Source organism: Equus asinus, chromosome 25 (assembly GCF_041296235.1).
Source record: "Equus asinus isolate D_3611 breed Donkey chromosome 25, EquAss-T2T_v2, whole genome shotgun sequence".
In the NCBI taxonomy this organism is placed as follows: domain Eukaryota; kingdom Metazoa; phylum Chordata; class Mammalia; order Perissodactyla; family Equidae; genus Equus; species Equus asinus.
In genome coordinates, this window is record NC_091814.1 from 54,999,573 (window position 1) to 55,023,641 (window position 24,069).

General features: G+C 47.8%; 1 protein-coding gene across 12 annotated transcripts in view; it reads right to left on the minus strand.

The window, feature by feature from the left end:
* Positions 1 to 24,069, minus strand: part of SRGAP2 (SLIT-ROBO Rho GTPase activating protein 2) — a 236,382-nt gene that overhangs the window by 17,969 nt on the left and 194,344 nt on the right. For 11 of the 12 annotated variants that reach the window (XM_014829094.3, XM_044758283.2, XM_044758282.2 and 8 more), the window contains 6 exons: positions 22,021 to 22,048; positions 20,218 to 20,242; positions 17,519 to 17,579; positions 11,906 to 11,983; positions 10,849 to 10,983; positions 8,716 to 8,821 (listed from right to left, as the gene is read on the minus strand). In XM_014829094.3, coding sequence (XP_014684580.1) covers positions 8,716 to 8,821; positions 10,849 to 10,983; positions 11,906 to 11,983; positions 17,519 to 17,579; positions 20,218 to 20,242; positions 22,021 to 22,048 — 433 coding nt within the window. Of the gene's footprint in view, positions 1 to 7,978; positions 8,146 to 8,715; positions 8,822 to 10,848; positions 10,984 to 11,905; positions 11,984 to 17,518; positions 17,580 to 20,217; positions 20,243 to 22,020; positions 22,049 to 24,069 lie in introns of those variants that run through there. The other variant, XM_070497100.1, reaches the window with a different exon arrangement.

Here is a 24,069-nt window from a genome sequence, read left to right on the forward strand (position 1 = left end):
TTATTCAGGAAAAGGTCAGCATGCTGTTCAGCTTCTGCTCAGGCTTCTCTGGATGCGGTCTGACTTCACTATCGGGTATTTGTTTATTCTGTGAACTCCCCCTTTTCAGCCAGCAGCTGCTCCAGCCACACCTCCAGCCTTGGCCAAGGACCTGAGCCCGGCAGTGAGCCGCTGCGCCTGATGCGTCCCCACTGGTCTCTGTCTGTCCAGGCACTGAAGGCTGGGCCAGCTCTGGATATGTCCTCCCACCCCACAGTCTGCAGAGCTGTGAGCTCTGCCTCCCCCATGGGCACCAGCAGGAAGTCCCCAGCACCTGATTCTGACAGATCCTGAGAAGATACGAAGGCCCTCTGATGCTGAACCAGAAGCCTGAGACTTAGCTGTCTTCATCTGAGTGGCTATTCTTCAGAACTGGGCAGAGTTCCTTCCTAGGAAATCCTGTATCCAGACTCAGATTACCAAGCTGGTCTCTCTGGAACTCAACGGTTCTCTCCTCTACTGAAGATTCTGACACATCCTCCGCCCCCCTTAGAGAATCACTGCAGGACATGTGGAGTGGCACAGTGCATGGGAACACTGTCACAGGGAGAACAGCTGCCAGGGCTGAGAATCCCTGCTCTCCAGGACCCAGTCCAGGCAGGGAGGCCAGCGAGGGGCGAGCTTACAGATCTCAGTGGCTGGAATGCTTCAGAGGAGCTGTTAAAGATTTAATTTTACAATCCTTCCCTGGCTCCTGAGTTAAAAGAGAGCAGAGATTCAGAAAAGGCTGGAGGAAGTTTCCAAGCCTACTTCTTAGTCAAAGAAAAACTGGAGAGACAAGAGAGCTAATTACCTGGGTAACCTCAGCAGGATCAACTGAGGCGCTAGGTGCCATGGGGCTAGAGCTGTAGCTAACCCCAGGCTAGCGGTTCCTGGCGTCATGGAAGGACAAAGAGGAGGAGAGCCCTGTTTCTTTAGTGTGATCTGACAACGTTTTGGGAACATGGAAGAAAACCAGTAGTTTCTGGGAAGCCCGTGGAAAAAGGGAAACAAACTCATGCCCTGACAGTCCCAGTCCAAGCTCTGAGAGAGGAAGAGCCTTGCCAAGCTCAGCAAGGCAAGGACAGTTCAGTCCACGGGGCTGCGGTGCCCAGGGGCTGGTGGGGGACGCACCTTCATGTGGTCTGCAGGGCCAGGTCCATTTCTTACTCCCATTAAAACATGGACCAGGACCCTTCTCTCTCCTCCAGTCGACACCAGAACACCTAGGTTCAGGAGCAAAAGCCATGGTTCTTAACTATTTGGGGAACATAGGCTCCTTCAAGAATTTGACAGAAACTAGAGGTTCTCTCCCAAGAAAAATTCATATATGTGCACATACAAATGCACACAATTTCATATATAATACAATGGTGATAATAATCCTCAAACACCTTCAAGGCTGTACCCAGTAAAGATCTCAAACACTGGAGTTTTAAAGAAATATCTAAAATGGATAACACACTGGTAAGAGCTCCCTCTTTAAAATAAAACATTTTTTTCGTGTTGACTTGTATACACGCCATCTCCTCTAAGAGGTATGCTGTATTTCTATAGTTTCCATCCATGATATTAGTGAATTCTCCTAATTGCTTTGAACTCACCATCCTTTGTGCATCTTAGAAAGGCTGAGCGCTGTGGTTAGGAACACAGGCCTTTCTGGGGGAATGAGAAAATCAGGATTGGTGTGGGAAACTTGCTTTTCATCGTGTACTTTTCTGGACTTTTTACTTTTTAGTGATGCGCATCTGTCTCTTTGATTAAATTGAAAAAGAAAAGGAAAACATCCCAAGAATTTTGGAGTCAAACAGATCTGGCTCTGAGGCCGAGCTCCAGCACGACCCAGTTCCGTGACTCTGTCCTAGTTCCACAGTGTCTCCACTGTGAAATGGGGACAATTCTGGGCCTCCTTTCTGGGCTGTTGGGAAGATTAAATGAGGTAATACACGCAAAGCTTGGAGCGCTGTGCCTGGCACAGAGGTGGTGTTCCCTAAACATTTTCTATAATTGTATATCCTGATTGCTTCCTGATGTAGGACCCTCGATCCTAGTCAGGGATTGGGAAGCAGAGCCGCCCACACTCCGCAGCGCCTGATTGACGGGAGTCTGCCCATCTTCTCCTGACAGGCTTATCCAACATGCCGAGAGCTCCAGATCCCAGAATCAAAACCTGAAGGGCTCAGGGAGAGCACTAAGCTCTGGACAGGCTATTTTAAATACATAACATTTCAGTTAAAAACTCTCAACTTCAAGGGGCCAGCCTGGTGGTACAGTGGTTAAGTGTGCACGTTCCACTTGGGAGGCCTGAGGTTCGCTGGTTGGGATCCCGGGTGCAGAGATGGCACTGCTTGGCAAGCCATGCTATGGCAGGCATCCCACATGTAAAGCAGAGGAAGATGGGCAAGGATGTTAGCTCAGGGCCAGTCTTCCTCAACAAAAAGAGGATTGGTGGTGGATGTTAGCTCAGGGCTAATCTTCCTCAAAAAAAAAAAAAGTAAATAAATAAATAATAAAGTAAATAAATAAATAAATTGGTAACCCTCATAAAAATCTTGGGGGAAAAAAAAAAAACCTCTCAACTTCGTGGGCCTCAGGGGTTTGATGTGGCAACAACTGACAGACTATGGGTAAGAGCATGCATCAGGGCTGATCTGAGGTTTGAAAGGGATGAAGGGAAACTATCATTTGCCACAGCCCCATGCAAACGCAAGGCTGAGAAGCCATGAGGCTTTTAAAAGTGTTCAGAATGGGAGACACCACACTCCCCTCTACAAATCCATGAGTTAACAGCCTTCCCTGCACCTCCCCAGAAGGGAGACAAGGGGTGAAAGGTAATTGTGAGGAGACACCTCTTAGGGAGACGAGGAGTGAAAGGTCATTGGGGCTGATTCCTTCTGACGGTCCTTCAAAGGCACTGCCCCACTCTCTTTGCCTAGCACGCTGCCTGTCCCCGTCCAACATCCTCCCCAACCTATTAACCGACTTGCCCCTGTGCCCTGACGTGCTGCCTGCCTTCCCGTGCAGTCAATTCCACCTTTCCTCACCTCCTCAGGAGCATCACTCCAGCACCGGCCTTGCTCTCTCCATTATCAGTTTTTCTTCTCTACTGGGTCATTCCCACCAGCATACAAATGAGCAGTAATACCTCCATCTTAAAAAAATCCTCTCTTAACCCCATATCCACACCAAATTACTATCTCATTTCTCTCTTCCTCTTTATAATCAAGTTCTTTGAGAGTTGTCTGTACCTGCTATCTCTGATTCTCTGATTCTTCTCCATTCCTTCTGTTATGGACTGAATTGTAACCCCCCAAATTCTTATGTTGAAACCCTAACCCCCGAGTATGACTGTATTTGGAGACAGCGCCTTTAAGGACATAGTTAAGGTTAGATGAAGGCAATAGGTGAGGGCCTAGTGCAACAGGACTGGTGTCTCTGTGAGGAGGAAAAGACGCCGAGCTCCCTCCCGCCCCTGCACACCGAGGGAAGGCCCTGTGAGGGTGCAGTGAGACAATGGCTGCCCGTGAGCCACAGAGACAGGTCTCTCCAGAAAAGCACCCTGCTGGTACCTTGATCTTGGACTTCCGGATTCCAGAACTGTGAGAAAATAAATGTCTGCTGTTTAAGCTGTGCAACCTGTGGCATTCTGTCACAGCTGCCCTGGCAGCCTCATACACCTTCCCTCGTCCCCGCTCCTCCTTTCCCTCTTTATTGTGGTAAAATACACACAACATAAAACTTATCATTTTAATCATTTTCAAGTGTACAATCCAGTGGCATTTAGCATATTCACAATGTTGTGCAACCATCACCACTATCTAGTTCCAGAACATGTTCATCACCCCAAAGGAGACCTCGTACCCACTAGCAGTCCCTTCCCTTTGTGCCCTCTCCCCAGTTCCTGGACACACAAATCTGCTCCGTGTATCCATGACTTTGCCTATTCTGGATGCTCCACATAAATGGAGTCATACAATACGTGGTCTTTTGTGACTGTCTTCTCTCACTCAGCACCCTGCTTTCTAGGTTCATCCACATTGTCGCCTATGTCAGCACCTCACCCCTTTTCAGGACTGAATACGACCCCACTGTATGGGCCTACCACATTTTGTTTATCCATCATCAGCACCCTTTCTCTCCTGAGCCGACAGCATCAGGATTTTGCCCCTTCCACTCCACTAAGATCATGCTCATCAGGGTGACCAACGCTATCCATGCTGCTGAGTCAGTTTTCAGTCTTTTTCTTAGTTGATCTGTCAGTGCATTTAACTCAGTTATCACATCCTCCTTGAAACTTTCTCCACGCGGCTTCTGGGGCACCATTCTCTCTCAGTTTCCCTACTGTCACCTGCTCAGTGGGTGTCCTCCGACCACTGTGTATTACAGAACAAACCCTCACCCCGACCCTTAGCACTCTCCAGCCCCCTTGCCTGCTTTATTTCCCTCCGGCATATGCCAAGTATACTTATTAGTTTTGTCTGTCTTCCTCCAATGGAACACAAGCTCCGTGAGGGCAGAGGCCGTGGCTGCTGGGAGCAGTCTTAGGTAGCCAGCACCTAAACAGTGTGTGGCACACAGTAGATGCTTAATAAATACATGTTAAACAAATAAGTGAATAAATAGACGAGCATCTGTGAGTCCCCAAGGCAATCCAGCCACAGTTCTACTTGCCCATCGGCATACAGAAGCCAAAACACTGCTTGTGACAGTCAGAAGAGCAGCCCAGACAGAATCTTTCCAAAGCAGGAGGCACCCGAGATCGGTGAGGTCTAGAGGGAGACTCAGCTCCTCTGGAGAGCAGGGGGCAGCCTTAACCATGAGAGAGAAGCACCGATGATTCCCTCTTAGATCTCAGGGCAGTGTTTGAGGCCCTAGAGTGTGCTTCTGGGACTTTCCCGTGCATGCGACTCATAGCGGACCTTGTTAAAACACAGATTCTGATTCATAGGCCTTGGGAGGGGCTGAGATTCTGCATTTGTAACAATCTCCCAAATGATGCTGATGCTGCTGGTCTGTGGACCTCACTTGATCAGCAAGAGACTAGAAGACTATATTGTTTGACATGTGAAGAAGTCAGCTTTCAAAAGGCAAGCAGAGGAGTCAGCTGCAGTGAGGGGGAGGTACCTACGCTTTGTTGGGGGGCAAAAACTCGCTGGGCAGGACAGATGCTGTGGCAGGCAGCCTCTAAAATGAACTCCATGGTCTCTGCCTCCTGGTATTCACGCTCTGACCTGAGAAAGGTAATTCTCTCCCTTTGAGTGTGGGCTAGATTTAGTGACTCTTCTACTGAATGGAATGTGGCAGAAGTAACGGGATGTCACTTCTGAGATCAGGTTACAAAAGATCGTGGCTTCTGTCTTGGGAGCTGTCTCACTCACTCGCTTGGAGAGAAGCCAGCTGCCATGCTGTGAGCAGCTCTATGGTGAGGCCCACGTGGTCAACAACAGGGAGGCCTCTGGCCCACAGTCAGCCAGGAATAGAGGTCCTCAGTCCAACAAGCTGCAAGGAACTGGATCCTGCCAGCATCACATAAGTGAGCTTGGAAGGGAAGCTTCCGCCATTCGAGCCTTCAGAAGACACTGCAACCCTGTACCTGCCACCCTCACTGCAACCTCACAAGGCTGGTGCCAGAGGCCTCAGAAAGCCTGCACCTGGACTCCCGACCCACAGAAACTGGGACATAATAATAAATGCTTGCTGTTTTAAGTTTCTAAGTTTTAGGGTAATTTGTTACACAGCAATAGATAATCAATGCAGATCCTAAGAAAGGATATTAATAATTAACAAGGCCTGCTGGACATATATATATATACACTATACACACACACACACACACACACACAAATATATGTATTAGTTTTTTTGGTTCCTTGAGATTGAGGATGTGTACAACCCAAGAAAAAGACCATAGCCAGAAATCAAGTACACACCCGCTCCAGGACACAGAACAACAAAGGAGAAGGGTCTTGAAAGTCTGGGCCCAGGCAGAGTCTCCATCAGGAGCTATGTGCCAAATACTGCTATACCTATAGGGTAAGTGCACACTTAGCATCCGTCATCTTTCCACGGAGGTCATCTTCTCCATCACTTGTGTCCTGTGCTCCATTTATTATTTCAGGAAACACAGTGGCTATTAATGCTGCCTCTTTTCAGTGAAATACTTTCACCAGAAAAAAAAGTAAAACGGAAGCAAACATTTGAATTCCCAGGTTTCCCGCAAGAGTGGCTACCATCTCCAGGTCTGCATGATGCTGACTCTGTCGTTTCTCCCCTCCTGCAAGCTCCCCACTGCTCTGAGCAAGAAGAAAACGTGGGGAGGAGGATGAGGCCATTGTACTCACACACAGTCACCTCAGGACCTCCCTGCTCACCCTGCCTGTTCACTCACCACTGTCAGGCCTCCTTGCACTGGGCGAGCAGACACAGCTCACTTTGAGGGCAAGTGTTGGTCAACGATGAGACAAGGACTGGTGGCCCTGAGGGGACTGACTGACTCGAGAGTGGTTGCCAGAGTTTCCATCTCTGTCAGTCTAAACTGGCAGCCTGTGAACAGACACAGCCATGTGGAGGCGGTGGGCTGCACAGCCAGGGTGTTCTGTCGCTCTGCAGGGCCAGCAGCAGGGCTGAAGGACAGTGTGGGTGCCCCGGAGAGGCCTCAGGCAGGGGTCGTGAACCCAGATGCCTGCAGGGCCAGGCCGACTGCTAACTCGTCAGCAAGCTGAGCCTCATGAGACGGCGCTAAGCTTGTACTCCTTCGAAGCAGAGACCAAACTGACTCTGTGAACTCTTCAGCTTCACAAAGAAACATGTGCTAAAGCACCCTAGCCCCTTGGTCTAAGTTTTGTCTTCTCTCTTTTGATGGATTCACAGATCTAGAGAAACGTTTCTCCACTATACGAAAAACCACAAAGCAAGAGTGACGATAAATGGCCCCTGAAGCCAGCCTTGGCACCGTGGAGCATTGGGAGGGCTGGGACGGTGGTGAACCGGGGAGAGCCGGGCCGCCTCGTCCAGGCAGCACCCCTTCCTCCACAGGGAGCTGCTGCCACGTGGGCATGCACGTCCAGTGCTGCCAGATCTACTAATGTGTACAAGAGAAGCTAGAAATCTAGATATTTTTTAAGTAAAATCCTCTAATATTTAAATGTTTCAATGTTTTGAAGACACAGCGGGCTGAAAGGAAACAGTCGATGGGCCTTATCTGGCCCCGAGGTCGCCCACTTATAACCTCTGGTCTAGGATGTGCAGGGAGAAGCTGCAGCAAAAGCAACTTGAGAAGACAGAGGGGCCCAAGAAGAGAAGTACCAAGGATACAAGAATGTCCTTGCTTGTTGCCTTTGCTGCCACGTGAGGACTCCAATGTCTGCCCTGGGCGAGTGTGCACTGCTCGGTCAGGAAGAAACGCCCTGTCAAGCCCCAGGCTCCTCTGGTCCTCAGACCTCTCTTCTGGGTAGAGTCACTTCCGGGAGGTCAGCTAAACAGCACCAACATACGATGCCTCCATACTGACATCTCCACTCCAGGCTTCTCCTGAGCCTCAGGTTCAGCTGCCCACTTAGAATCTCCGCTTGGAGGCCTAACAGCACCTCAAATCAACACGCCCACATCGGCACCTTCTCTCCATTCCTTCTTCCACAGCTTGTCTCCCCCAAAGCTATAAATGGCATTACTACTTCCCTGCTGCTCATGTCAAGAATTTAGAATTTCTTTCTTTCCTCATACTCTACATCCTCCCATCAGCAAATCCCGTCAATGCCATGTTCAAAACAGGTCCCGAACCTGGCCCTCCTCACCACCCTCCAGCATCCCCTCCCCAGGCTGAGTCACCAACACCTCGGACCGAGACCGCACAATAGTCTTTGAAGCGGTCTGCCTGTCTCTCTTCACGGCCCTCTGCGACAACTTCTGCACAGAGAAGCTGATAGGTCCTAAGAATACATAGAGATCTGGGCCGGCCCCACGGCCGAGTGGTTAAGTTTGTGCGCTCTGCTTCGGCGGCCCGGGGTTTCACCGGTTTGGATCCCAGGAGCGGACATGGTACAGCTCATCACGCCATGCTGAGGCGGCGCCACACGTAGCAGAACCAGAGGCACTCACAACTAGAATATACAACTATGTACTGGGGGGCTTTGGGGAGGAGAAGAAGAAGAAGAAGAAGATTGGAAACAGAAGTTAGCTCAGGTGCCTTTAAAAAAAAAATCAGATCACAACACTCTTCTGCTTAAACCCTTCCAATGGCTTCCCAAATCCACAACCGCAACCCCACGCCTCTCAGGTTCAATGGTGGCCAATGTTCCTGCGTCTCCTTCCTTTCCTTCATTTCGGCTGCTGCTTGGACCCTGCCTCTGAGCGAGGCCTCTGCTGACCATCCCTCTCAGGGGCTCTCCCTCTTTCATCCCTGACCCAATCAGACCCCTGCAGTCCATTTCATATCTACATTTCTTTATTTTTCTTACAAATACTTATCACCACCTGACATATCTGTTCTCTGTCTCCTACCCTGGAATGTGAGCTGAGTGACATCAGGGCTTTCGTCTCTTATTTCACAGTGTGTTCCTACAGCCTACAGCTGTGCCCAGTACATGGGAGCTACTCAACCAATATTTGGTGGGCTGGATGTCTCAACAGGTCCCTGTGTAAACTTCCAGGGGCCGAAGCCAAGGCCTGACCCAGCTGCTCACTGGGAAGTCTACTCACTGACTGAGGAAGGCAAAGAGGTATCTCATGATGATCAGAGTGGTTTTGGGCAGGACCAGGAGGACCTTCCGGATGTGCAGAGCTCTCTCCTGCAGGTTGTCCATTGCTGAAAGGAGAAAGCCATGCGTTATCCTCCACTGTGCCTGAGATCCCAGGGAGCAATGGTAAGACGCCCTTACTACTGGCAGGTACAATCCAGAGGAAGGCCAGGTCACAGCCACAAGCAGTGGTGCCGTGTAAGGAGTCCCATTCCTGTAGCTCCTTGGGGCTGGGCTGCTGCCATAGGGCACATGCTGGGCTCTAGACACTTCCTGAGGCAGGACTTCAGGTTTATGCTCCTTGGGCACAGAAGGGGTTGGAGATGTTCCCTACAGCATCTACCACCCTCTTATTAAAACAACCACAGACAAGCAGCTGTCCATAAATCTGCTACAACTGCTCGACTCCCAGCCTCGGAGGGTCTACGCGTGGGGAGGGAGAGAGGCTGTGCAGGTCTTGTCCTGCTAGCTGTACACATGCGTCACCTCATCCTTTGGGTAAATCTGGCTCATCTTCTCTCCTCCCTTATCTTCAGTGGGGAGGGGAAGAACGTGGCCAGAGGCAAGAAATGGTAGAAATTACTACTTGTATAAGTAGTGATATCAGGGGAGAAGACCAGAGAAGTTTCCTGACTCATGTGCTGCAGACAGATTAATCACAGGCATGGCCCTAAGCTGGTGGCCTCCATCATGGCCAGCCTCCCCACTTTACAGTGTGCCATGTGGATGCTGTCATTTTCTATGAGTGCCTTTATGTGAAAAAGAAATGGGAAGCCGTGGATCAGGAGCACATCTCAAGGGAAGAACTGGGCAGCCAAGGCATCTTGCCCTGTCTTGGTAGCCCCAGTCCACTAAGATGCTCTACCTAGGCCCAGGCCTAGAAAAGGACACGAAAACACGAGGGGTGCATATACCTAATCACCAGAGAACTCATTTCCACTAGACTCCCACAAATAGCGGGTCAACAAATAATACATGAGGGCTTCCTGAATGTTCTTTCTCTCTCAGAACAACAGAGAGGGACAATGCTCGGGGCATATACTGAGTCAAACTGGAAACTCGGGGGGCATGAAGACTCTGGTCCATCTGGAAAGAAAGACCTTTTCTCCATTTCAAAGGCCACTGCCTTCTCCAGCCTCTGAAGCCATCATTCCAGTGGGGTCTGCTTCCAGTATTAATCCAAGTTTCCATGGAAAACAAATGAAGGATGTTCCAGTATCATGATCTAAACTAAATGGCCTGGGCCGGCCTGGTGGCACAGCGGTTAAATTTGCACGTTCCGCTTCAGCGGCCCGGGGTTCGCCGGTTCGGATCCCGGGTGCACCGCTTGGCAAAAACCCATGCTGTGGTAGGCGTCCTACATATAAAGTAGAGGAAGATGGTAATGGATGTTAGCTCAGAGCCAGTCTTCCTCAGCAAAAAGAGGAGGATTGGCAGTAGTTAGCTCAGGGCTAATCTTCCTCAAAAAAAAAAAAACCCCAAAAAACCCCTAAATGGCCTGGAATAGCTTTTCAAGACCCAAATTTTAGAATAAAAGACAGAGAACCCCTAAGAAGGATAAAGTAGAGACTGTATCTCTCTCCAGGAAAACAGCGCATGGCTCCTTTTAAATGTGCAGAGGGCTTTCATTCCTAGAACACACACAACACGTCTGGAGGGAAGCCATGCCATGTTCAAAGCAGAAGCAGGACAGGTTTGCAACACCTGTGCTTTCTCCCTTTGTATCAGGAAAAGCACAGCACTAATGTCTAAGCTTCCAATAGCTGAAAAGGATGCCGTCTTCCATATGAATACAAATGTATTTTACTGAAGAAAGATAAAGCCCTGTGAAACAAAGGAGTTTAGGGTGAATCAGAAAGAAAAAAGCCAGGATCCCTGACTGTGGACCTAGACTGTCACTGAGAAGTCATTCTTCCTCCTCCCTTACCAGAGGATGAAGGAGTGAGGACCAGGAGAAAGAACTTCACTGGGGAAGAGGAAAAAAGGAAAACATTACTGAAAAGCTCAGGAGAAAAAAAGCCCCCCTGGAATTTTCTTATCTGTTACTACAAGGTGCTCTGTCCAGAAGCCAGTCGGAGCCCAGGATGGTACTTACTGACGCAGGCCATCAGGTCACGGAAGATGTCCTTGGGGAAGAGAGGGTGTTCCAGCCCCCGGAAGTAAAGCTTCAGGACGCCGGCTATGGAGTCTAAGTCATGGTCATTCTGGTCCCCAGCCAGGGGGTCCTCTCCTGAGGATAAGCAAGCCCCCGAAATGGAAAGAGAGAGTGAGAGAGGCAAAACTGCATAGGACAGAGCAGAGGTGGTGGGGAAGGGGCGGGCTACTCAAGTCCTCAGCACAGACCACCAGCTCTCGGCCCTGCATGGTGGCCACGAGAGGGGCAGACCACGCAGAGACAAAGTGAAGACTGCTCAGGGTCGGGGGTCCCAGGGCCAGAGGAGGGGGCACAGGAGTCCACTAGCATAAATTCACTTGTGCCAGACTAGCTAAGGGACATTTACTGTGGGCTAGGGACAGGACACAGCAACTGACAAGAATCATGAAACCGGGCTGGACCGAGCCCCTGGGGGAGGAAAATGAGGCCAGAGAGGCTGGTCCCTCTGACTAGCTCTCACTCCTCTTGGCCTGCAACAAAGGACACCTACTTACAGGAGAACAATCATGCTGGAGCTCCCTATGGAAAATTTCATATCAGGTGTAATTAGATTTAATGATAGGACCAACCTCAAATTGAAACTATATGTATCCATTACAGTGACGGAAATTGCCAAAGCTTGCCCATTACCTTAATAGCCCACAAGATAATAAATGGGCTACGATGAACAGGCGCATTAGCCTTGATATTAACTGCCACCAAGGGTTCTGGATGAAGCCATAAACCACCCAGATATCATAGTTAACTTCTTGGGTTTTGGCAGATCATCTGCAGGAGAGAGGCTAGATGAGTTGGACTGAGGAGGAGGGAGCTGGGGTGTGCCCTGATCTCCCCGCACACCTGGGGGAGGACGTCCACAAGAGAGAGCAGGTGCCAGCCTGAGAGGGAGGCAAGCTGGCTTGCTGAGCTCTGGGCGCCTCTCAGGGTAGAAAGGGTGGAGCCGATATCCCAGGGGGCTGGCAGATATTTGGGCTTATCTTCTAGGCTGTTTCCTCACCTCTCTCAAAGGCGTTTTTGATGTCATTCACTTCTACCTGGGATCCTGACACGCGGAAAATTCCTTCATGCTGCAGCCCTGGAAAGACAGGGAAAAGTGATCAGGAGAAGAAAAAGCAAATTCACGACCACAGCTCCAAGCTTAGCTGAATGTCTGTCTCCCCAGCCAGGGTGTTTCAGCAGCCTGTCTCTCAGAGGCCAGAGGAGAAGGCACGTGCAAGGATGCTGGAAAAGTCAGTGGGGCGGCCAGGAGGCATCAGCCTACAGAAAGCACCGAGTCAGAGACTTAGGGAAGAGACGTCCACACCGGCTCCATTTCGGATTCTGAGGGAGACTACAAGGCAGCTAGCTTCCTTCCCCAGCCTTGCCTCTCTGTTCCCAACTGCAAAGTGGGGAAGCGACCTGCGGCACCTTCTTATCACCCGGAGTCAGGAATGGTAACTGGGGGCATGGCAAGCAAGCCATGAGACCCCACTGGAGGAGTTTCACATGGTCTGAGACTGTAATTATCACTTTAGCTGTTCTGGCACTATTTGGCTGTTCTAGGGCACAACACTTTGAATACTTAGGTAAAAAGAGGACTTGACTGTTGAACAGTCAACAGACAGTACTGCCAGACACGGTGCTAGCCACTGGGCCTTGACTGCTGCTTAACTCTAAAGGCAAACACACGTGAATGTTACAGTACGATGATGTGCATGAAAACTTTGTCTTCTTGGTTTTGTCAGAGTAGAAATAATCATAAAGAAACAGTGCATGTGTGGTGATTGCTGCTAAGAAATGCTTTCATATAAACAAATCAATTGGTCTTCATACCAGCCATTAAGGTAGGGGTACCTAGCAAGCCCATTTTCTAGACGAAGGGATTGATGAGTGATGACCAGCCTTAGGTCATCCAGGTGCTAAGAACCAGAGCCAGGATGCAAACCCAGGCCTTCCAGGCGCAGCCCTGTACTTCTTCCTCAACACCAGGCTGCAGGGCCTCCTGGAGGGCAAGTGCAGAGGCGGTGGGAACCCATTTGTTGGTCTGACACAGATATGGCTTACAGAGGGCACCACCCATGCGACTGCAAAATGGGCAAGCGATCCAGGAAGCACGTCCCTAGTGCTGGGTCTGGCGGTCGGACTGAACCAGCACCTTGACTCACATCAGGCCTGCCCCGCCCTCCTCTGGAGCCCTGCGTCTCAATCTTGGGAATTTTGTCAAAGTCCCCCTGTCATGGCATGATCCATGAAAAACTTAGGGAAGTCTCAAACAAATTTCTTTTTTAGGAAAACAAAAAAATGCTACCTTTTGCCCACTGTTTCAGGGCCACCCTCTTGCTGAGGGGGTCACTGGATTCTACCAGCTGGACCTTTGGAGGTAACTACACAGGCCAGGACTGAAATCCTGAATCCAGCGGGAGCAATATGAAGAAGTAAGCAGGGGGAATTTAATTACCTGGCTTGTAATAGGACTTAAGTTGTGTGCTCCTCTAAGGGAATCTCCAGAATATTCCTCACAGAATGTCAGGCAATGTTTAAACCCCATTAGCACCAATGTAAAAGTACCATAGTAGTTACCAATGGGATGCAACAGCCAGATAATGTCATTCAAACATGGAAGTAAACAGCAAGTGTTCTGCCAGAAACAGCCACATGCCTGGCGACTTGTCAAAAACAGTTACTATACTATATCATCGCAAATGTCATCTCAGGGACCAGGCTACTCAGCACATTCTGCTTCTTGTCGTTGGTGAAGCCAAAGACTTGCTGAGAGGGGATCGTTTCCATACTTCTTGGTAGATCAGACCATCAAGGAAAGCCGCTGGGGCCTCTGGGCCCAGGACCAGAAGAACTCACAGCAGAGCTCAGGGGAAGTTAGGCCACAGGCTCAAGACAACGGAGGTCCCTTCTGCCTGGTTCCCAACCCCCTCAAGAACCAATGCTTTAAGAAGGACCATCACGTGCTCTTGCTCAACAGACAGAATCTTTAGCGTCTAATCGATGATTCTGAAAGTAAAAACATTAATAAATGGTCGTTTTCAGAAAGTAAAGGGGAAGAGCAGTTAGCTTTTATTACAACGCAGGTAAGGCCGCACATCACCAACCTGACACATCCATGATCTTCTTCATTTTTTTCTTAGTGCACACTAACATAAAAGTATAAAACCAGTCAGACTTGGGCAAGTCATTTGGAAATGGCACAAAACCTTCCATTTTGTGCTGGGTCCAGGTGTTGCCAAGAGTTGCTCTCCTAGAGAATTCTCGAAATGATTGCACTCATACCCCACCACCTCCTGCTCACATTACATGGCTCCTTTTCTCATGAAATGGTGGGGTTTCCCAGCTGGACTCAGTCTCAGCTGTCCCTCACACCTCTTCCCCTCCTTTAAGACTTCCTGGACCACCCTGACCCACCAGTGACAGACGAGCCTCAGCTTTTCTCCCTATAGTGGGGACTATAATATCTACCTCCCAGGGGCCGTGAAGAGAGTAAAGATGTGCAAATGCCAGCAGCTGGTGGGCCACAGACCCTTTTGGGACCAACAAAAGTTATGGTCCTATCCCCAGAAATGCAAACACACAAAAACTTTCCCCATAATGTTCAGGGAGTTCAGGAAGACTTTGAGGCCCCATTTGGGGAAGAAGTTCGGTTTAGCTGAACAAGTGTTTTTTGAACGGCTACTACGTACTAAGTATTTTTTTCTTTAAGTCAACAATATGTTTACTTGTTCAATCCTAGAATACACATAATATGGTTTCAGAATTGCTGGCCCATATCCCTGTGATAAAAAAAAATTACCAACTCCTATACAATATTTGTTTACAGCTCTTTTTGTCTTTAGACTTACAGTATATAATCAAAATACTGTTTTCCGCACATGAGTTATTTTCTTCCTCAGCACTTCAGTGTGCTTGTGGTGTTCCTTTGTAATACAGTTACACTTATTTGTTACTGTTTGGATTTCATTTTGGGTTTTACCCACACTGTTATTTTATTTATTTATTTATCTTTTGAGTATGAAAAACACAAATGTAGTTCTAAAAGTCAAAATTACACAAAAAGGGATACTCAGAGAATGTCAGTTCCCTTCCATTTCTCATTCCCCCATTCTCTTCACTCTTTTTCCACCCACCCGCTGTCGATAACAAAACCAAATGGTGGTTTCTGGACTCAGTCTTCCTGCATTTCTTCTTGTAGAAGTAAGCAGGCACATGTATATTCTTATACATATACAGTTTCTTCATCCATTCTTCTATGTATGGGCATTTAGGTTGTTTCTAATATTTTGCAACTACAAATGCAACAGATAACCTTGTACATATGTATTTTTATATTCTTGAAGGTATATCTTCAGGGTAAATTCCTAGAAGGACTGCTGGATCAGAAGATAAACACATATGTACTTTTGTTAGATAATGCCAAATTCCCCTCCAAAAGGATTTATTGGTTTGCATTGCCATCAGCAATATTTGAGCATACCTGTTTCCCCAGAGCCTCACCACAGACATGTGCTCGTTTTTGTCTCCTCATGCAGTATGCCTGTACAGGGACAGGGACATTCAAGCCACTGTATCTGGAACCCATGCACTTCTCAGCTCCTCACAGCTAACACCCTGGTCTAGGCCACTGTCATGTCTTCCATGGGTTACTGCAGTAGCCTCCTGTGGTCTTCTCTCCATACAGAAGCCTGGGATCCTTTAACAAGATCATTTCCTCTCCAACAGCTTCCCACCTCACTCCGAATAAAATCTAAACACCAACCTTACCTGATGAGGCCCTAAGAGTCTGGCCTCTGGTTCATCTCCTGTCACTCTCCTCTTCACTCACTGTGCTCTCGCCACACTGGCCTCCTGCGTGCTGGTCCCTGCATATGCCGAGGGCCTCTGCTCTTGATGTTACCTCTTCCCAAAACACTGCTCCCCAGATACCCAGGGAGCTCACTCCCTCACTGCCTTTAGGACTTTGCTCAAATGTTACCTTCTTAGGTGACCTAAGGCCTCTTCCCTGAACGACCCACTAGAACAGCGTCCCCTCTCCCTTCTCCCTCTGCTCGCTTCGCTTGATTTTCATCACGACAGTCACCAACACCTGACACAGTGTACATAGTTCGTTTATTTATCGACCGATCAACTGATCGTCCGATTATCTGTCTTGTAGTAGAACGTAAGGTTCATGAAGACAGGAACTTTTTCTTGGCATGCGATGAGCGATCAATATATACACCTGTTGAATGAATGAATGAATGAATGGACTGCGTGGATAAAAGAACAGGAGTTCAGACTCTCTTCTTCCCATTGTCCTTTAGGCGCAAATAATTCTTCCTCCCCTGAACTCAGTTTGGACTTATCTTTGCCAGCTGTTTGACCATTAATCATTACTATCTTGTGAAATTTCATACACTGCTCTTCTGAATTACTACAGCTTCTCTCTTTTCATTTAACTTTTCACTTGTTTGTTTATTTTCTCCCAACTGTATCATAAAGCCAGGTAAAGAAAGGGACAGGGTATCACCCTGTTTTTGCTTTCCTGGGTGGCAATGCCTGGGGCTCAGCACTGATCAGGGCCTTGATAAGTTTTTGCTGACTGTTCAATAGTGATGGACAGAGCTGTCACTGCAACTGAATAGAGATAAGATGAAAAAACTGTAGCTGATTAGAATGAGATAAGTTGTAACCATGCCACAATGATTACTATTCCAAAAATGAACCCAAGCAATGTCTCAGTTTATCAGGAGAGCGGAAGGCGAGGAAGGGGGAGAGAGGCTGCCTACGAACTGAGACCGGCAATCATCTACATACCTCCTCAGCTCCAAGGTCACTCTGTCCTTTTTCCTATAACTAGACAGGACAGCATCTAAAAACAATTTCTGACGCCCAGTTGCTAGAAATGAATCTTTCTGGTGCTAGCTCAGATATGCGTGCTTTCTAAACACTCTTATACGTGGAAGATCAACTCTCTGGCAATTCATCCCTATCCCTAAATTCTGTCCGACTAGCCTAGGAGCTGGTGAGAAATGGAGTTTATGAGATTCGGCTGCATCCAAGCAGAAGCTAGCATGATCTGACTTTGGCTGAGAAGGAGCCAGCCCCGCAGACTCTCAAATGTTGGCTACAACTTTAAGACCAGCTACTAACTGAGCTCTTGATGATTCTCAGTCCAAGGAGACCAAACCAGAACAAAAGCTGAATATGATTAGGAATCAATGCAACATTTCCAAAGGAGTCGTTTTCAAAGCGACGCAGAAAGCCAATGTGACATAATGGTCCAGGCCGTGCGGTGCAGATACCGACACGTGCAAAGACGGTGAGTAATGGCGAAACGACCGTCACCACATCATACCAGCTGGGCTTACTCACATAACAGCTGTGATTTAAAACTCACTCTCAAGCTGGAAAAGGGAGTGTGGTAAGTGGCTGAGGCATTTGGGGTCAAAACACATGATGTCTTTCTCTCAAAGTCTAGGTGTGGCCACTCTGAAGCAGCAAACATTATGAGAACAAATAAGATTTTATTCCTTTTCTGAGAATGTCAGGATGGGAAGTCAATCTCTATTCTTACTCTACAAAGAATTCCTGGAAGCGCTTCCCAGCTTTGCACAAATATGGGCAAGGCTATAATCCTGCTTACCATGTCTGCTGATAAACCGGATACAGCTTTCTACCACCAGAGGAATTGCCTGGCTGGAATCCTGAAAAACCGAAGAGAAACACAATATTAGAATCTTCAAACAGGGATAGCCCAGGGTCAGAGAAAACGGGCCAAGCTGCGCGGAATTTGTCTCAGCTGGATCAGCGGCCAGTCCACAGACAAGCGTCAGGCCTGCCGGCCCAGCTGCAGGGCACACACACAAGCTGCACTTGGAACGCCACAAGGGTGCCGAGTTCTGCACGGCCAGGTACTGCTCTCCATTACAGTTGTTAGGTTCCTGTTTTCACCAAGGGAGAAAATACAAGTCTTGACAGCCGATTAGATGCGGGTAAAGAGAAAAAAAAGGAGATCTCAAAGATGAGATTTGAGGCTTCAGGGACTGTGAAGAATGGAGGGTGCCCATTAAGAGAAATAGAGACGTCAGGGGTGGTGCTAGGGAAGTTACGACGCGGTGGAGAAGGTTAGGAGACTGATGCTGAGGGTGGGAGGTGCTGTCTCAACTCTCAAGCATTCATGTCCAGCCCACCACTTAGTAGTTAGATCCAAAGACTCTGAATGACAGTACTACAGGACAAATGGACACTTAGAGAGGGAGAGAGTCATCTGAGGAAACAAAAGCGACAAGGGACAGCATACGGAGAGAAGGCCAAAGAGGACGAAGCTTTGGGGAAATGCCTAAATTAAGAGGAATGGAGAAAGAAAGGCCAGCAGCCGTCAGAGAAGACACAGCAGTAACAGGAGAGAGAAAATGCTGGGTTTGAAGGGAGCAGGCAAGCAGCAGCTGAGGCATCTCCTTTTGAAGAAAAGTCTGGGATGGTTTGAACTTAATCTTTGCTAGGGTCAAAAATGACTGGAACCCATTAGGGACCCTCAAAAACAAAAGCTTTCAGATTCTTTCTCTTGTTTGGCAGATTTGCCATAAACAAACAAATGAACAAATACTTACTTCCTGGTGACTTATACAAGATTACTCATCTTCCAAATTACATACTATTTACCCTCTTGACCATCTTAGAAAAACTCTTTACTGATCTACCATTAGATTTGAGCTGCTGGAAAGAAACCGGGGCAGCAGAATGAAAACAAGATCTTTATTTGATTGGGGTTTTTGGTGTATCCTGGAACTCTTACGCAAATCTAGCACCAGGCAAAAATATGCTTTGCCAGTAACTGCTTAGGCGCAGCAGGATGCAAACCAGATGGGTGCCCTGTTCCTTCGATGGTGAGCCCAACCAGGGGCATACACCACCTGCCAAACTGTGGTCTCTGGCACTCCTGCAGCCAGGGTGGAGGCTGTGAAGCCCTCGGATACATGCTCCTTCTACAAGTAGGAGGCCCAGTTTCAGTCCAGAAACTGAAAGGAACAAACTTCAAGTTCCATCCTGCTCTAAGTGTTGAAGGGAAAAAAGACTTGCTCTTCTTTAAGATATCCACCTATTAATTTTAAATGCACTAAGTTATCCCTGGGAGGCACTCCATTTCTCTCTAGTTTTAAAAGAAATTATGGGAGAAAGGAGAAGAAGAAATAGAGAAATAAGAGGAACGAGAGTGGCAATGAAATTTTTATAAGTTAAAAAATGTGTAATTGTATCCAATGGTGTTCTCATTAAAATGAGATCCAAAGTAGAGAGGGAAAAAAAATGGTGACACTAACGCTAAGACGAGTGAGGGCTGTCATCCAGTTCCCCAGCCAGACTGCCCAGCCAGCTGGAGCAGTCAGATCGGCTGAAGAGGCTGCTGGGGCTGCCGATACCACAGAAACCATGTGCCCCCAACATTCGATTATCTCCCTGTGGCTACAGCCACTGTGAATTACCCAAAATGATTTTTTAAAGCCCAAATCAGCTTTCCCCTGAGTAAACACAAAGACATTTCTGAGACGTCTCCACCTCCTCCTTGCTAACTCCTCCTGCATGGCTGGTGTGTGCTTAGGGCATACAAAATCATTTCAGTATTTGCCACAAAGTATAATTAGAAGGTTAAATATGCTACTGCAAAAAATATTTCAATTAATTTTTTTTTAAACAAGCTCAAGTGCTGTTTGGATCCACTGATGTGGATCACCCATGCCACTGCTCTCTAAGATCCCTCCTAATATGAGTACTGAGAGCTAGCTGCCCATGTCAGATTTCAATACAACACTGAAGATAATGCACAAAATTGCAGAGTTCAACATCTCTTGCCTATCATTCCTAGACCAGACCCATCTTTGCATTTTTAGCATGTCTCACAAATACATCTGGGATGACTATACCACCAGAAACAAACAAAAGTCTGCAAACTTAAAGCAAGAGCGCCCCGTCCAGGTGATTAGCTGTTATGAGTTACTGACGTGTTGGTACAGATGCACAAAGTGTGAGGCCTCTTTTGTGGTCTCCTAGAGAAGAGATGCCAAGGGCAGTTCTGGCACAATCTGCCACAGTCAAATCTCTAGTACGTAAAAGGGTCAATGAATAGAGAGGAGCGGAACAAGTCAAGAGAGACCAGGGCCTCTCCAGCTAAACAAGCTAAATCAATGAAGTTGCCATAATATTAAACATACTATGACCAAGTGGTACATTCCAAAGGCAGGCATGAAGTCAGAAAGGTGTCTGTCCTGCTCACAGTGGAGTTCCACAATTGTTTGTGGGATGTAATCTCTTCACACCAGACCAGCCTGGCTCCTGTTGGGCCCTTACCTGCTTCTTTACGGTTGAGCTACGCCTATGGTTGAACCCGCCGAGTCAGAGAGGACCGATCCAGCAACAGGAAGGAAAAGGAGAAAATGGGATTAAAAACAATCTGATGGTGGTTAATGAAACAAGTCATGTTATTCAGCTCAGTCCCAGAAATGGCTAAGAGACTTTTTAAGTTACTTTTCAAATAAAGCCCTTTTCACAAAAGCAAAGGGGTCTTTGCTTTTAATGTCTGCCACCATTCAAAATGAGAATAGGAGGGACTTGGTTCAATTGGCAGTAAAATAAATTTGGGTTGACAGTAAGAAGATCTCTCTGTTTGCAAAGAGACACTAGTAAACACCAAAGGAAGCTATAGTTTTCTTTCTTAGAAATCCTTAGGGAAAAGACAGGGAGCAATTTTCCTGGAATTCAGAGGGTGAAGCATCCAGATTGGAAGGAATATTGGCGATCCTCTAGGTCAATGCTTTTCAAGCTGTGTTGAGACTTAGAAGGCTTTTCTCCAAGGGATTCTGACTCAGGCACAATCACCATGCAAGGAGGGCAGCACTGCCCTGTCTTCGTGAAGGAAGGGACCAGAACCTGGCTACTGGGCTCCCTGTGCCCCTCCCACCAGGCCACCGCTGAGGAACCTCTTTGGAATCCTAGAGCTCCTTGGAGTTAGTGGAATGCTCTTTCTTGTCTGATAGATGAGGAAAGTGGAGTTCAGAACGGGGAAAAGAGTGGCCCAAGGTCACACAATGAAATAACACAGGAGAAGGGAATTCAGTTCAGCTCTCTTCACTCCCATAGAGCCTTCTGCAGATATAGCATTTCAGGTGAACTTCTACCAAGACTCTATCACCAAGAAGATATATTCCACAGAATTCCATTATTCTGGTTCCTCTGGTCAACAATATTGGTATATTAATGGGATCTTTATTGTAATCCACAATGACAAAATGATGAAAGCCAAATGAAGCTACTTCTAAATAATGAGCCTATAATTGTAAATGGCCTCATGATTATTGTGTGTGTTGGCAGATATAAGTGGTTGATATAATGGGCTAACCCAGGGTCTCTAAGGAGTCCAGCCCATTAAAAATCTCTTTCTCTAGTTAAATCAGCACATTTTTAGGCATCTGAGAACTGCTGGCTGAATGAATGCCTTGCTCTCCGCCAGCTCATGAGTTTTCTCATAGCAGCTCTGTGACTGGGAGGGAAAATATTTGGCTGGGGAGAAGGGGGGGAAGGCGGGGAAAGATTGGGAGGGTTGCATACTTGTACGTCAGGCAAGGGTTTCCACCAATGCTGTTTGGCAAGCCATGTAATGTAATATTTCATTATCCAGCAAGTCACTTAAATTAGGGGCCGTCATCTTTTCCATGCATAAAAAAAAAAATCTCAGATCAAATGCTATCTCCTGATCTTCCTTCTCTGGGTCAGAGACTTCCCAAAGCCCGCATGCCGAAGTCTAGCAGCTAAGGTTAGGTTACCGGGATCCTCCAGAGGCAAACATTTCTTCTCCTTGCAATGCAGTGGCCTTTGGGAGTCCTGGGACTATTTTAGCAAATGATAACTCCCTTCGCTCAGTTCTGCTCAGCTTTTCGCCTAAGTTAAAGCAAATCCCACTTCCAGTCGAGGCCAGACGGTGACGATCACCAAGGCAAAGAGAAGGAAGAAATTCCTGCTCTGGGCCACTCCTTCACGAAGTCATCCACCCACCGCCCTTTCCGCTCAGCTCCTTGGCTCCTTCCCAGACTGGGATGGCTCGACCCCATCGGTCTCTCTTCATCCCTTTCCAGGGCTGTCCCAGGCCACACCTACCTGGCCAGACTGCAATCTGTCCGCTGACCTGTTGGAAAGACAAAGGCAAAAAAGCACATGTTGAAGCAGAAGGGGTGAAAGAGGGAGACTCGCTCCAAGGAATTACCCCGTCTCCCCAGAGAGCCCCTGATATCACGGCGCCAATGGCCTTCCAGGCAGAAAAGAAGAGAAGCGCCCAGAGCCTCTTTCTGGGCAAGTGCTGCTTCTGCTGCGTGTTCCCAGTCCAGGGCTGCTGTGTCCCTGACCTTAGGTGTGCCAGCTCTGCTTCCCATCGGGAAAACAGGGGTGGGTGTAGGGGAACCGTGGCAAGGCAGATCACATTTTAGAGAACAAATTATTAGACGTCTTCCCGAGACGAAATTCAACTGCTCTTCTGTGTGTGTTGGGTGTACGTCTGTGGCAAGGAGGGAGGGACAAGCTTGCTTGCTCCTGAGTATATGAACACACACACACACACACGGTTGAGGGTGGCAGGGAAAGAGAGAAGGAGGAGTTGTCGGGGGACAGGAGGGAGAAGATACGAAAGTTCTAGTTTTAGATTCATACTAACTTCTACTAGGTCGGGCTGGGGTGGCAAGGGAAAAATGAGATTTAATGCTGATATTGCTATCAAACCGTGGTTCTCAATCTGATAGTGGGTTCTAATAGTAAGTTGACTGGGTCACTGCCAGCTTTAAAAAATGGAATTGAAAATCTTAAAGTAAGATGATGCAGTCTACACAGAAATCGAAATATAATGATGTATACCTTAAGTTTATACAATGTTATAAACCGTTACTTCAATAAAAAATAAATAAGTAAATAAAATGTATGTAAAAGAAAAAAGAAGAATCAAAGTTCATTCGAAGTATTCTTATGTTTTTAACAAAATACCTAACATGTGTGCACGGACCAGGATGTACTCTATGGTGCTTTCTTTGGGTCCACATTAACCAAGGTTGGTTTGTATTAGTCCTATTTAGATAAAGCAGAGAAAACCCAAGCAGGCCCTGAGCGGGGCAGGAGAGAGCAGCGCCTGCACTCCTCATCCAGCTCCTGGAGCCGCAGCGCCAGGGGCAGGGGAGGGCGGGGCCTTGTCTTGCCTCTAAAGGTTGCTAATTGATTACAGTTCAGCTCATCCTGAGCAACACCCTCCCCCACCCCTAACAGCATCTCATTGCTAAAGGCTCAGCTTTCATCTGCAAAAATATTATTCTGAGCCATTATTTTCAACATCTGTCCCATTTCCATTCTGGAATATTCATACACATCAATTATCCCTCCGTGGCAAGAACAAGGGCTCTTGTGTCACGGTGACAAATACACAGAGAAGGCAGGGACACGAGGACTGGTGGAGGAAGATCTGTGGCTATTTTTCCTTACTGCTAGAACTTGTCATCTTCAGATGAAGGCAATTTGCAGCGCTCATGAACGGTCACCAACCTCTGCCTCTCCGGAGTAGCACATGTGGTGCACTCTCACACCCAAGGCCCTGCTCCCCATCGCACTTGTGGGCTATGCTTAGATTATCTTGGCAAAAAGAAATTGCAGTTATAATGTGCTTCAAATAGTTCTGGGCTTTCTTTCCTCCAATTCCCCATGGAGCAATCTGATAATCCAAGAGTAAAGATTTCCTATAAGCCAAGTGTGGATCTCAATGCCCAAATCTGTTCAGCCTGAGTCCCTTGGGTGGTGGGGAGGAGAAAGAACAAGAGTTACCTAACAGGCTTTCTTGACAAAAAAGAAAATGCCTTAAAAATCACAAGATCGAAGACATTAGAGATAAAAGAATTAATTACCTGGGGGAATCGTCCAGGGGAGAAGGAGGACAGGCCAAGAAGGGTGGGTAGGAGACTCTGGTATGAAAAGTGGGGCTCCGATTCCTGGGGCCAATGAGCCAATGAGTGTGTCCACTTTCCTATACTCTGCAGCCTCTCTGAGGAGCGCCCAGGAACCGATTTGACACTGTCAGACCTCTGCACAAGCGCAGGTTTGCCTCTCACTAGTGTTACCACGTTCTCCCTGTAGCCTCCCCCTTCCCATATTTAAGAGCGGAGATTAGCAGGGTAG